Source organism: Monodelphis domestica, chromosome 7 (genome assembly GCF_027887165.1).
Source record: "Monodelphis domestica isolate mMonDom1 chromosome 7, mMonDom1.pri, whole genome shotgun sequence".
NCBI classification, from domain to species: domain Eukaryota; kingdom Metazoa; phylum Chordata; class Mammalia; order Didelphimorphia; family Didelphidae; genus Monodelphis; species Monodelphis domestica.
In genome coordinates this window covers 273950115-273963549 of record NC_077233.1, presented here as the reverse complement: position 1 = coordinate 273963549, position 13435 = coordinate 273950115, and the positions used below count along the sequence as shown (strand labels likewise).

Below are 13435 nucleotides of genomic sequence, written 5' to 3'. Positions count from 1 at the left end.
CTTGTGTATAAATTGGATTTAACTGAGGCAGAGTTGTATAAAGTCATTAGCTTCACTCTCTCTTTTTCAAAGTCATCAAAGTCCAGAGGCAAGACAAAAGCCCGCATAGGCAGGCATGGCTGCGGGGCAATGGCCCTGGTATAGAAGATAACCTTGGCATCTTTGATGTCTGGCCAAAATTGAAGTACTCCACAGTGCCTGCTGTCAGTTGCCTTCATGGCCCTTCGATCAAACTGTTCCCATCTACCCATTCTTCCAAGAGAAGTCTTCACATGCTTAAGGTAGACATCTCCCTAACTAAATGAACAGCAAAGAGAACTCAGAGTTGAATAGGAGAAGGAAATAATTGTTTTCAATTTTGTGAAATTATGTCATTGTTTTAATGACCAAAGTTTTCTTGGAAAGAAAAAGTCCATCTTTTTATTCTTAACTTTTTCTATTTTTGCTATATGATATGCAATTGTCACCAAAGAACTACGGAAGACAATAGAGAAGACTATGGTAGATGCAAGTAGTAGCATATAAGAAACAAGAAACTCAAAAGAAGAACAAAAGCAAAGGATCACATGAAGGAATGCATAATAAAAAGAGGACATAGTTTGGTCACATGGCAAGTGTCAGAAAGAAAATGTAGCTCTTGTGCCTATTTGTGGTACTTGGACAGAATTTGGTGGTGGTGGTGATGAGGAATATTGGCCTGTTTTCAACAGTGACTTTTCCCTTTAATAATGGCTATAGGGACTGGGATGGACATAGGAATGGTCTGTCTCCATCAGAGCTGTAGTGAAGTTTTAGTCAAGGTAGTGCTGGTGATTTGTTTTCCCTGGCACATACTACTTTATCTAGACTAGCTTGCCTTCTTTTTATAGATCAAAAACAAAAAAGAACACATCATTGAATTAGTTATGAAACTAAAAAATCTAAAATAGCAACAAAATTTTAAAACTAAGCACCAAATTAAAAATTCTGAAAATCAAGAAGAAATTAACAATATCGCAAACAAGAAATGGAGTAATTAAAACTATGAGCTTTTAAAAATAAGACATAACTATAAGAAATTAACCAAGGTGAATCAAATTGGCAGTATGAAAAATTTGCCAAAAAAATTCACTAAAAATGAGAAGAAAACAAAGGGGAAGATTATTAACTATTTTGATCAATTATATATAAATAAAATAGGTTAATTTTTTAAAATACATACAACATTCAGATGAACAGAACAAGAAATAGAAATAATTCATCCTCAGAAACAGAAATTAAATTAGGCATAAATGAACTCTCAAAGGGAAAAATAACTCAGATAACCAAAAGGATTTATAAGTAAAATTTAAAGGATATTTAGAGAACAATTGATTCCTAAATAATATAAATTGCTAACAAAAACAAGAAAAGATATCCTAAAGATTCCTTCACTGAAACAAATATAGTCTTGATATTCAAAACAGGGAGAGATAAAAGAAAGAAAATTATACACCAATATAAATAAGGAGCCACAGTGATATATCAAAAAGATCACATCCTATGAACAAGTTTGATTCATACTGGAATACAAGGTTCATTTAATATTAGAAAAACTGAAAAGATAGATCATATTTATAGTAAAGACAAAAATCACAATTATTTATAGAAAATTCTTTGGATAAAATAGAGCTCATTTCTGTTTTGTTTGTTTGTTTACACATTAACAAGCATAGTAATAAATGGCCTTTTGCTCGATATAGTAAATAGTAACTATGTGAAACCAAGAACTAGAATTATCTATAACAGAGAAGCACTGGAATACTTTCCATTAAGATCAGGAATAAAAAAAAAAATCCACTATTACCACTCTTACATGATATAGGAATAAAAGTATTATCTACTGTAATAGTAACTGAAGGAATAAGCCTTTTTTTCCTATGCTCATAGAAAAAAATATAAGAAACAAAATTATTGATTTTTTTGCAAGACCTATAATGGTCTACTAAGAGATTGTAGAGAGCAACTAAGTTGCTAATAGTTTGTGTCAGTTTAATAAAAATGACAATATTACCAAAGCTATTTTCAGTGCCATACTACTCATGAACTCTGATTCTGTAAAACCCAGAGATACAATATGTTATCTAACTCCCAATACAAAGTTTTTCTTTCAGTTTGGGAAGCTGTAGAGGGCAGGATAGGGAAGGGAAGCCAACAATGGAATTAACAAAATTAAAAACCAACTTCTCCCCCCCCCCCCAAAAAAAACAAATAAAATATTAAAAGATGGTCATCCAAATATAAAAAGCAGAAGAAAAATCAGTAGGAACCAGACATTGAAGTTAGCTTTTAAAAATAACATGATGATTTTATTGTATATTTGAAAGGCAAGCTCCAAAAGGTGCAGGTTTGCTATTACATATATAATGTCTTTCTCTTCTTTGTATATGGAAATGCTTATCTTTTCTTTCATCTGTTAAGTTCAGAATAAAATAATAAAAGAAAACAAAGCAAAGATAAAAAGATCAATTGATTACCTGTCAGTTCCTACATCTGGAGAAACAGTTCAGAAAGATAGAGAGGAGAAGGGCTTAACAAAAATGGAAGAAAGAAGAATAGGGAAAGGGAATGAAAGAAGGAGGAAAGAAGCAGTGAAAAGACCCTGCAGTATTAACCGAAGCATAGAGCCTCAGAGATTTCAAAAAGGATCTGTACCCCCAATCCCAAAAAGATACTTTTTTTTTGGATATACTTTTTCAATTTAGTTGTTATTTCAGTGCCTTAATATTCATATTTATGGCCAAATCCTTTTATTTCATCCTCTGATGAAAATGGTGCCAAAGTGGTTTTTATTTTATTTTAATTATTAGATAAGGGCTCATTAAGATATGAACTCATGCTACATGATTTACCTTCCTTTGGGTGATTCATTTCCGCTTGCAAACATTAATTAAGCACCTATGTTAAAGGTAATGTGGTAGGCACTGAGTGACAATGAACATTTTTCTCTCAAAGAACAAAAATGTGAGAAAACTGTAAAGCAGTTTGGCAGAAACTAGATCTAGGCAAACATCTCCAGTGGTACACCTAGATAAGGTAAAAATAGATACCTAATTTTTGACATGAAGGGGTGGTACCACAAATAAAAGGAACATGGAATATTTTACCTGTCAGATTTATAGATATGGGAAGAAATTATGAACAAATATGAAATAAATAGCATTATAAGTTGTAAAATGGATAATTTGGGTCATATGAAATTTTAAAAGTTTTGCCCACTGCATGGAGTAAAATTCGGGGGAGGGGGAGCTTGTACCCCCAGGATCACTCTAATGAGCAGACAGGAGCCTTGATGCTGGGAGAGTTCATGTGGCTTTATTCAGTGGCATGGGGGGGGGGCATAGGGTGAAGAATACTGTCTGAGCCTACAGGGCATCCTCACAAGTGGTGGGGGGGAGTGGCAAGGGTGAGGCAATACTACCTAGAATTTTCACGGAGGTGGGGGAGAGAGAGACAGAGATACTCCACAGTCTGGGGTCTCAGAAGTGGGCATAGATGCTAAGGTTTATTCAGATTTTATAGGGATCCATCACAATGCTATCTCCACTTTCCCATCATCTGTTTCTTATTCTTATCCTTCTTCTATCCTCTTTAATCCTTTCCAATGCTTCTGAGTTTCTTTTCTTTATTTTCTAACATTTCCAAACACATGGGAATATTCCTCAGGTTGGCATTTTTTAGCTGAGCCAGGCTTTTAGGCCTGTCCAAGGATTTATCAGATTGTAACAATTCCAGCTGAAACCCTCTTTGAAATATCTCTCGGGCTATAGCATCGCAACACTGGGCTATAGCATTCAGGCTAAAACATTTCTTGGGACATGTAGTCAAGATTGTAACTTGTAAGTTTTGAGATTTCTCTCATAGGAATTAGGTCACCCCTAAACTGCTTCCCAAGGAATAGAAAAGGGGGGAATCTAGCCCACATTTGAGAAGAATATCAAAGACCTATACTAATAACTCTTCAAAAGAAGAGATTGATATCTCCTAGTGGAGGGCACCTAACCACTATTTTTCTAAAGGAAGTTGCCAATCTATGATTACTAATACTAATACAATGTACAATGCACAAATTTCATCCCACACACCTACCAAAGACAATGCAGCCAAGATTAGAAGGAAAGTAGGAAATAAATGGGAGGGGGGGGGTTTACATCAAATTTCTCTGATAAAGGCCTTAGTTCTCAAATATATAGAAAATGGTATCAACTTTGTAAGACTATAAGTCACTCTCCAGTTGATAATGGTCAAAGGACATGAACAAGCAATTTTCTGACAAATCAAAGCTGCCTACAGTCATATAAAAATGCTCAAAATCATCCTTGATTAGAGAAATACAAATAAAAACAACTCTGAAGTCCCACCTCACAACTATTAGATTGGCAAATATGACAGAAAAGGAAAATGACAAATATTGAAGGGACACTAGTGCAATCTTGGTGGAGTTGTAATCTGATTTAACCAGTCTGGAGAAAAATTTGGAACAATGCCGAAAAGTCTCTAAAACTGTGTGTATGTACCCTTTTAGCCAGGAATACCCCTATGAGGTCTGTATATCAAAAAGACTTTTTTAAAGGGAGTGGGGTGAGATAGGAAAAGGATTTATTTGTACAAAAATATTTATAGCAGTTCTATTTGTGGTTGCAAAGAATTGGAAATTAAGAGGATATCCATCATTTGGGGACTGGCTGAACAAGTGGTATATGATTATGATGGAATACTATTGTGATCAAAGAAATGATAAGTCTTATAGGAAGAACCAGGAGAACATTGTACACAGTAACAGCAATATTTCAAGGATGATCAGCTATGGATGACTTACTTATTATTAGTCATACATTGATCCAAGATATTTCCAAAGAACTTATGATGAAAAATGCAAATCCTATTTACTTGTAGAGAAATAACTGATGCTGTCTAAATGAAGATTGAAACATACTTTTTAAACTTTTCTTTAAAATTCTTGTTTATTTTGGTTTGTACTTTCTTTTGCAACATGGATACCTCTTACCCCTATATTTATGGAATATGTTTTGCATAACTATATCTGTTTGCCTAGGAGGAAATGTAGCTCAGTAGATAAATCACTGGAATTAGAGTCAGGAAGACCTAAATTCAAATCCAACCTCAGATACTTACTATATGTGTAACCCTGGGCAAGTTACTTACTCTCTGTTTGCCTTTATCTCCTAGAGATTGAAATGGCAAACCACTCCAATATCTTTATCAAGAAAACTCCATGGACAAATGGAGTCACACTGAATCAACAGGACAGAACAACAACATATGTACAATCTATATCAAATTTTTTGTCTTCTCAAAGAGAGGGAAGTAGAAGGAGGGAGGGAGAAAATATGGCGCTCAAACTTTTTAAATCTTAAAAATTTTTGTTTAAATGTAATTGAGAAATAATAAAATAAAAATTAAATGTTAAAAAACAAAAACAATTTCTCTTAGGTAGTTATCAATCTGCTGTGTACAGTTCTATGCTTGGCATTGTGAGAAATATAAAAGAAGTATGACTAGTTCCTGCTCTCAAGGAATTTATAGTCTAATTAGTGAGATGATTAAGATATACAATAATTTGTCAACAATAAAATGTTAAAGGTTATGTATTATTAATTATAAATACAATATGATTTCAAAGAAGGCAGAGATTAGTGTAGCCTAGAGTAGATAAGAAAAACTCAATGGAGGAAGTCAAGGACTTAGATTACTGCTTTCTGATTTAGAATGATTTAAAAAAAAATTCATCAGTTAGCTTTATCCATCTTTGTTTTACTAAAAAAATTAGGAGTTTATTGTTGATCTCTTTAAGGCTAATGAGTGAAAAATTATTGGGGTTTTGGTTTGTTTTTTGCAAAAAGTGCCTTTAAATATTATCTGATTACATTTTTTAAAATTATATTCCTCTCCATAAACTGAAGATGATAATGATTATATTGTGAATGAAATAGGTTTTTGGGCTAAAGTAAATAATGAAACACCTTAAAATTTTTATTTGAAGTGGTTCTTACAAAATTGCTTCCTTTAACTGGTTGAGTTGGAACACTGAATAAGTGATTGTGTGGTTTAACAGGGGCTTCTTATCAGTTATTTATAGTTGCTAGTCAAGCTTTATCAAAAATGAATGTAGCCTCAGGATAATTTATTGATAGACAGGTCTGCTTTGTTTGTTCTGCAGGATTTTCTTCATATGCTGCTAGAAGATATCTCAGAAGAAGAACGGTGAGTGGAAATGAAAGTGGGGATGGGAGCAGCTAGAATTTACTTTTTAACAGAAATTCTTTTTAAGCATATCAGCCAAATCACTCATCTTCCATCCTTTGACTTATGACCAGATGTAGCAAAAACACTGAACAGTATTATATAGCTATAAATTCATAACAGCACACTTTTAGAATAATTAAAATGATAAGTAGCATAATGGGCTATACAAAGATGGGCTGAAATCACTTACTAAGAATGACTTAAGTGCTAGAGACTGCATAAAAAATATCATTAAAGATCATTATGACTGGAAAAGGAGGTAGGACAGTAATTTAGTTAAAATGAGAGATAAAAGCTAGATAACCACATATGTTGATACCTCTGAGATATGAAAAAGAACAAGAAGATATCAACTATGTTGTTTAGAGCATGTATGAAGGTTTAGTGAACAAGAATCACACAGAGCAAAAAAGTGGAAGAATTATTAAGGTAAGAAACAAACAGGAGGCAGAGTCAAGATGGTGGCTTAGACACAGCAAAAGTCCAGACCTCCCTGAAAACCCTCCACACCAAACAAAAGCAAAGTGCTTTGTGGGGACAGAAAACCAAATTTAATAATAGGATAGAACTGGGGAACCCTCCTACTGGATTCAACTTAAAAGGTATATCAAAAAAAGCCTGAATTCTTGAACTGTCAGGTTGAAGGGAAAGGAAGAAGGAAGGTCCCAGGACTCCTCTCCCACCTACAGTGCTGAGCCTCCAGTGGTGGCTAGAATTTCTGGGCAGGCAAGGGCTTGAATCTGGAGAGAGTGCCTTGCTGACACAGCTGTGTCAGGTTCAGGGCATTGAACATAGGTGGCATGAAGGCAGCTGGAGGAGAAACACAGAGAGGGCAGCATAGTCACAACCAAAATGCTTCATCTTGCCCTGCCTCCTTTTCTCGAGGTTTTGGCCACAGGGCACATCCAGCTCCTCAGATCAACTCTGCCCTGGGTTAATCTTATCAATAGTGCAGGTAAGAAGCCTTCAGAGGCCAAGGAAGCTCAATCTACAACACCCCTTTCCCATTGACTCCATTGAGAGTCTTGCTGACTAAGCTCTGAGGGTGAAGGCTGCAACCACTACAGAATACCTTGATAACAGGATGGGAACCCCAGCTCTTCAGCTTCCACACCTTCACCTACACTTTCAAATTCTGCTGCTAGCTGGGGAAGATCTGACCTCAGGGCTCATTAATACCATCAGCCTAACCTAGTCTATCAGCAGGGCAAAGAAGAAGCCCCTTCAGAACAGAAGAGCCCAAACCCACAGAACCAGAAAATAATCAGAGGAACAAGATTACTGCTAATGACAGGGGGGAAAGAAGAAGAAAATATGAGTAAACAACAGAAAAAGAAAAAAAGAAATTACAATCATCAGCTTCTATCAAGGTAATGAAAAAAGAGCAAATGGAACAGAGGAGGACCAAGGAACACCAAGCAAAACCACAGAAACTCCAGTGAATTAGACACAGCTTTGGAAGAACTCAAAACAGAATTCAAAAAACAATTAAGAGAGGCTGAAGACAATTGGGAAAAGAAATTAAAAAGCAAAATAAGTCATCTAGAAATGGAAGCACATGAACTAAAACAAGAAAATAGTGTCTTGAAAGTCAGAATTGGCCAGCTTGAAAATGAGGCAAAGAAGGTGAAAGATGACCTACAAAGAAAATCGGACCAGGAGAAAGATGACCAAAAAGCCAGGGATGATATTCATTCTTTAAAAATTAGAAACCAACAACTAGAAGCAAATGACTTCACAAGGCAGTCTATAAAAAGTCTATTTTAAAAAAAGAGTCTATAAAACAAAATCAAAAGAATGAAAAAATTGAGGAAAATATGAAACACCTCATTGACAAAAACTACAGACCTAGAAAATAGATCCAGAAGAGAAAATCGAAGAAATATTGGACATCCAGAAGATAATGACAAAAGAAAAGGTCTGGACATCATTCTACAGGAAATTATATAAGAAAACTGCCCTGACATTCTCCAACAAGAAGGAAAAGTAGAGAGTGAAAGAATCCACAGATCACCTCCTGCACTTAATTCCCAACTGACAACACCCAGGAATGTGACAACCAAATTCAATAACTATCAGAACAAGGAAAAAATATTATAAGATGCTAAGAAGTCATTCAAATATCATGGAACCACAATTAAGATAACACAGGACCTGGCTGCATCTACACTGAAGGACCAGAAGGCATGGAATGTGATATTCCAGAAAGCAAGGGAACTCGGTCTACACCCAAGAATCAACTACCCAGCAAAACTGACTATATTCTTGTAGGGGAAAGTATGGTCATTTAATAAAATAGAAGACTTACAAGAATTCGTAAAGAAAAGACCAAACTTAAACAGAAAATTTGATGCCCAAACAACAGAACTCAAAAGAATCACCAAAAGGTAATTAAGAAAGGGGGAAAAAACTTTTTAAGGGACCCAATGAGTTCAAATGATTTGTACTTCTATAAGAAAAGATGATATTGGTTACTCTTAAAAATTGTCATCAGGGTAGCTAGAAGAAGTATACTTAGAGGGAACAGTGACAAACTGTATAGGATGAAATGTATATATACATAAACTAGGGGTTAAAAAGAAGATAATACTAAGAAATGAGAAAAGACATGAAATGGGGTTCATTTCTATTTCATAAAGAAGTGCATGGAGGAAGGGGGAAAGAAGACCAATACAATGGAAGGGTGAAAGAGATTGGAGACAGGCATTGATAGGCATCAATCTTACAGGCATTGAAATTGATTCAGAGAGGGAAGAACACTCAGATCCATAGGGGCAGAGAGTTGTATCATGCCCTATAGAGAAGTAGAAGTGTAGCAAACGGACTGGTGGGGAGGGAAGCAATACAAGGGAGTGAGAGTGTGAGGGGGTAGTTTAAAAAGGAAAAATCAAGGAGGGAAGTGGGCAGGGAGTACAAAAAGGGAGGGAATGAGAGGGGGAGGGAAAATAATAGACCCTAAGTCTGAATGTGAATGGGATGAACTCACCCATAAAATGGAAGCAAATAACAGAGTGCAGTAGAAACCAAAATTTTACCATATGTTGTCTACAAGAAACACACTTAAGCCAGGTAGACAGACATAGGGTAAAGGTACAAGGCTGGAGCAAAATCTATTGGACATCAACTCAGAAAACGAAGGCAGGAGTCATAATCATGATATCTGACAAAGCCAAAGTAAAAATAGATCTGATTAAAAGAGATAGATAAGGTAATTACATCCTGATAAAAGGCAGTGTAGACAATGAGGAAATATTAGTACTCAGCATGTATGCACCATACAGTCTAACATCCAGATTTTTTAAGAAGAAACTACTGGTGATTAAGGAGGAAATAGATAGTAAAAAATACTAGTGGGAGACCTGAACCTTCCTCTACCAGACCTAGATAAGTCGAACTAAAAAAATTAATAAGAAGAGGTAAAAGATGTGAAAGAAATCTTAGAAAAATTAGAGTTAATAGACATGTGGTGAAAAATAAATAGGGACAAAAAGTACCTTCTTTTCAGCAGCACAAGGTGAATTCACAAAGATTGACCATGTTCTAGGGTATAAAAACATGACAAACAAGTGCAAAAGTGCAGAAATAATAAATGTAACCTTTTCAGATCATAATGCAATAAGTCATAATTAGTAAGGGAACATGGAGAGGCAAATCAAAAATTAATTGGAAATTAAATAATACAATTCTCCAAAACTAGTTAAAGAACAAATCATAGAAATGGTTAATAATTTCATCAAAGAGAATGACAATGATGAGATATCCTATCAAAAGTTATGGGATTCAGCCAAAATACTCAGGGGGAAATTTATATTCTTGAGGGCATATATTAACAAATCATGGAGGGCAGAGGTCAATGAATTGGGCATGCAAATTAAAAAACAAGAAAAAAAAAACAAATTAAAAATCCCCAGATGAAAAATAAATTAGAAATCCAAAAAATTAAAGGAGAAATGAATAAAATTGAAAGTGAAAGAACTATTGAATTAATAAATAAGACTAGAATCTGGTACTTTGGAAAAAAAAACAAATAAAATAGACAAAGTAATGGTTAATCTAATAACAAAAAAGGGAAGAAGAAAACCGAATTAACAGTATCAAAGATGAAAAGGGAGACCTCACCTCTAATGAAGAGAAAATTAAGCAATCATTAAAAAACTATTTTTCCCAATTATATGGCAATAAATACAGCAATCTAGATGATGTGGATGAATATTTACAAAAATATAAATTGCTTAGATTAACAGAAGAAGAAATAGAATACTTAAACAATCCCATATCAGAAAAAGAAACTGAACAAGCCATCACAGAACTCCCTTAGGAAAAATCCCCAGGGCCTGATGGATTCACAAGTGAATTCTATCAAACTTTCAAAGAACAGATAATCCCAATACTATACAAACTATTTGACATAATTTCCAAAGAAGGAGTCCTACTAAATTCTTTTTATGACACAAATATGCTACTGATTACAAAGCCAGACAGATCAAAAACAGAGAAAAAAACTACAGATCAATCTCCTTAATGAATATAGATGCAAAAATCTTAAATAAGATACTAGCAAAAAGACTCCAGCAAGTGATCACGAGAATTATTCATTATGATCAGGTAGGATTTATACCAGGAATGCAAGGATGGTTCAATATTAGGAAAACCATCCACATAATTAACTAATTAACAGCAAACCAACAAAAATCACCTGATTATTTCAATAGATGCAGAAAAAGCCTTTGACAAAATAAAATACTCATTCTTATTTAAAACACTATAAAATATAGAAATAGAAGAACCTCTCCTAAAAATAGTAAACAGTATATATTTAAAACCATCAGCAAGCAACATCTGCAATGGGAATAAACTAGAAGCCTTCCCAATAAGATCAGGAGTGAAGCAAGGATGCCCATCATGACCTCTATTATTTAAAATTGTACTAGAAACACTTGCAGTAGCAATTAAAGAAGGAAACGAAATTGAATGTATTAAAATGGGCAATGAAGAGATCAAGCTATCACTCTTTGTAGATGATATGATGGTCTACTTAAGGAATCCTAGAAAATCAACTAAAAAGCTAGTGGAAATAATCAACAACTTTAGCAAAGTTGCAGGATACAAAATAAACCCACATAAATCATCAGCATTTCTAACACATCTATGCAGCAAGAGTTAAAAAGAGAAATTCCATTTAAAATCACCCTAGACAATATAAAATACTTCAGAATCTATTTGCCGAGATAAACACAGAAACTATATGAACACAACTACAAAACACTTTCCACACGATTAAAACTAGATCAAAACAATTGAAAAAACATTAATTGCTCATGGGTAGGATGAGCTAACATAATAAAAATGATAATCCTACCCAAACTAATTTACCTATTTAGTGCCATACCTATCAAACTACCAAGAAACTTTTTTATTGAATTACAAAAAAATTATAACAGAGTTCATTTGTATGAACAAAAGATCAAGGATATGCAGAGAAATAATGAAAAAAAATGTGAAGGAAGGTGGCCTTGCAGTCCCAGATCTCAAACTATACTCTAAGGCAGTGGCCATCAAAACAATATGATACTGGTTAAGAGACAGAAAGGAAGATCATCGGAATAGACTTGGGGTAAATGGCCTCAACAAGACAGTGTATGATAAACCCAAGACCCCAACTTTGGGGATGAAGACCCACTATTTGACAAAAACTGCTGGGAAAATTGGAAAACAGTATGGGAGAGATTAGATTTAGGTCAGCATCTTATACCCTACACCAAGATAAATTCAGAATGTGTAAGTTAATTGAATATAAACAAGGAAACTATAAATTAGGTGAACATTTGTATACCTGTCAGATCTCTGGGAAAGGAAAGCTTTCAAGACCAAGAAAGAGTTAGAAAAAATTAAAAAATATAAAATAAATAATTTTGATTACATTAAATTAAAAAGGTTTTGTACAAACAAACCCAATGCAACCAAAATTAGAAGGGAAGCAACAAATTGGGAAAAAATCTTTATAACAAAACCTCTGACAGAGGTCTAATTACTCAAATATATAAGAAGTTAAATCAATCTACAAAAAAATCAAGCCATTCCCCAATTGATAAATTGGCAAGGGACATGAATAGGCAGTTTTCAGATAAAGAAATCAAAACTATCAATAAGCACTGTAAAAATGATCTAAATGTCTTATAATTTAGAGAAATGCCAATCAAAACAACTCTGAGGTACCACTTCACACCTAGTAGATTGGCTAATATGACAACAAAGGAAGATAAATGTTGGAGGAGATGTGGCAAAATAAGGACTTCAATGCATTGCTGGTGGAATTGTGAATTGATTCAACCATTCTGGATGGCAATTTGGAAGTATGCCCAAAGGATTTTAAAAGATTGCCTTCCCTTTGATCCAGCCATACCACTGCTGGGTTTATACCCCAAAGAGATAAAGTAAAAAGACTTGTATAAAAATATTTATAGCTACACTGTTTGTGGTGGCAAAAAATTGGAAAATGAGGGGATGCCCTTTGATCGGGGAATAGCTAAACAAATTGTGGTATATGTTGGTTATGGAATACTATTGTGCTAAAAGGAATAAGGAACTGGAGGAATTCCATGCGAACTGGAATGACCTTCAGCAATTGATGCAATAGTGAAAGGAGCAGAACCAGGAGAACATTGTACACAGAGACTGATACACTGTGGTGCAATCAAATGTAATGGACTTCTCTACTAGCAGCAATGCAATGATCCAGGACAATTCTGAGGGACTCATGAGACAGAACACTATCCACATCCAGAGGAAGAACTATGGGAGTAGAAACAGAGAAGGAAAACAACTGTTTGATCACATGAGTTGATGGGAATATAATTGGGGATGTAGACTCTAAATAATCACCCTAGTGCAAATATCAATAATAAAACCCAGTGGTAGCTAGAGGAGGGAGGTTGGAGGAGGGGAGGGAAAGAACTTGAATCATGTAGCCATGGAAAATTTTTCTTAATTAAATAAAATTTAAAAGAAAAAATTAGTAGGGCAATACTCCTTTGGTGTTTTATAATCTAATTCATTTGTTTCATAAGGAAGGAATTATTTATTATTTTGCACATGAGTAAAGTCAAGGAGTTGGAACAGTTCCCTCACCAGATTCTGGAGTCCAGAAGAC

General features: G+C 34.5%; 1 protein-coding gene across 2 annotated transcripts in view; it reads left to right on the top strand.

Moving 5' to 3' along the window:
- The window catches only part of AOPEP (aminopeptidase O (putative)), a 524226-nt gene that overhangs the window by 324238 nt on the left and 186553 nt on the right, over positions 1-13435 (top strand). For both annotated transcript variants that reach the window (XR_008913378.1, XM_007497916.2), the window contains exon 10: positions 6200-6243. Coding sequence is in view for 1 of the 2 variants with exons in the window: in XM_007497916.2 (XP_007497978.1) it covers positions 6200-6243 (44 nt within the window). In the remaining variant the exon portion in view is untranslated. The remainder of the gene's footprint in view (positions 1-6199; positions 6244-13435) is intronic.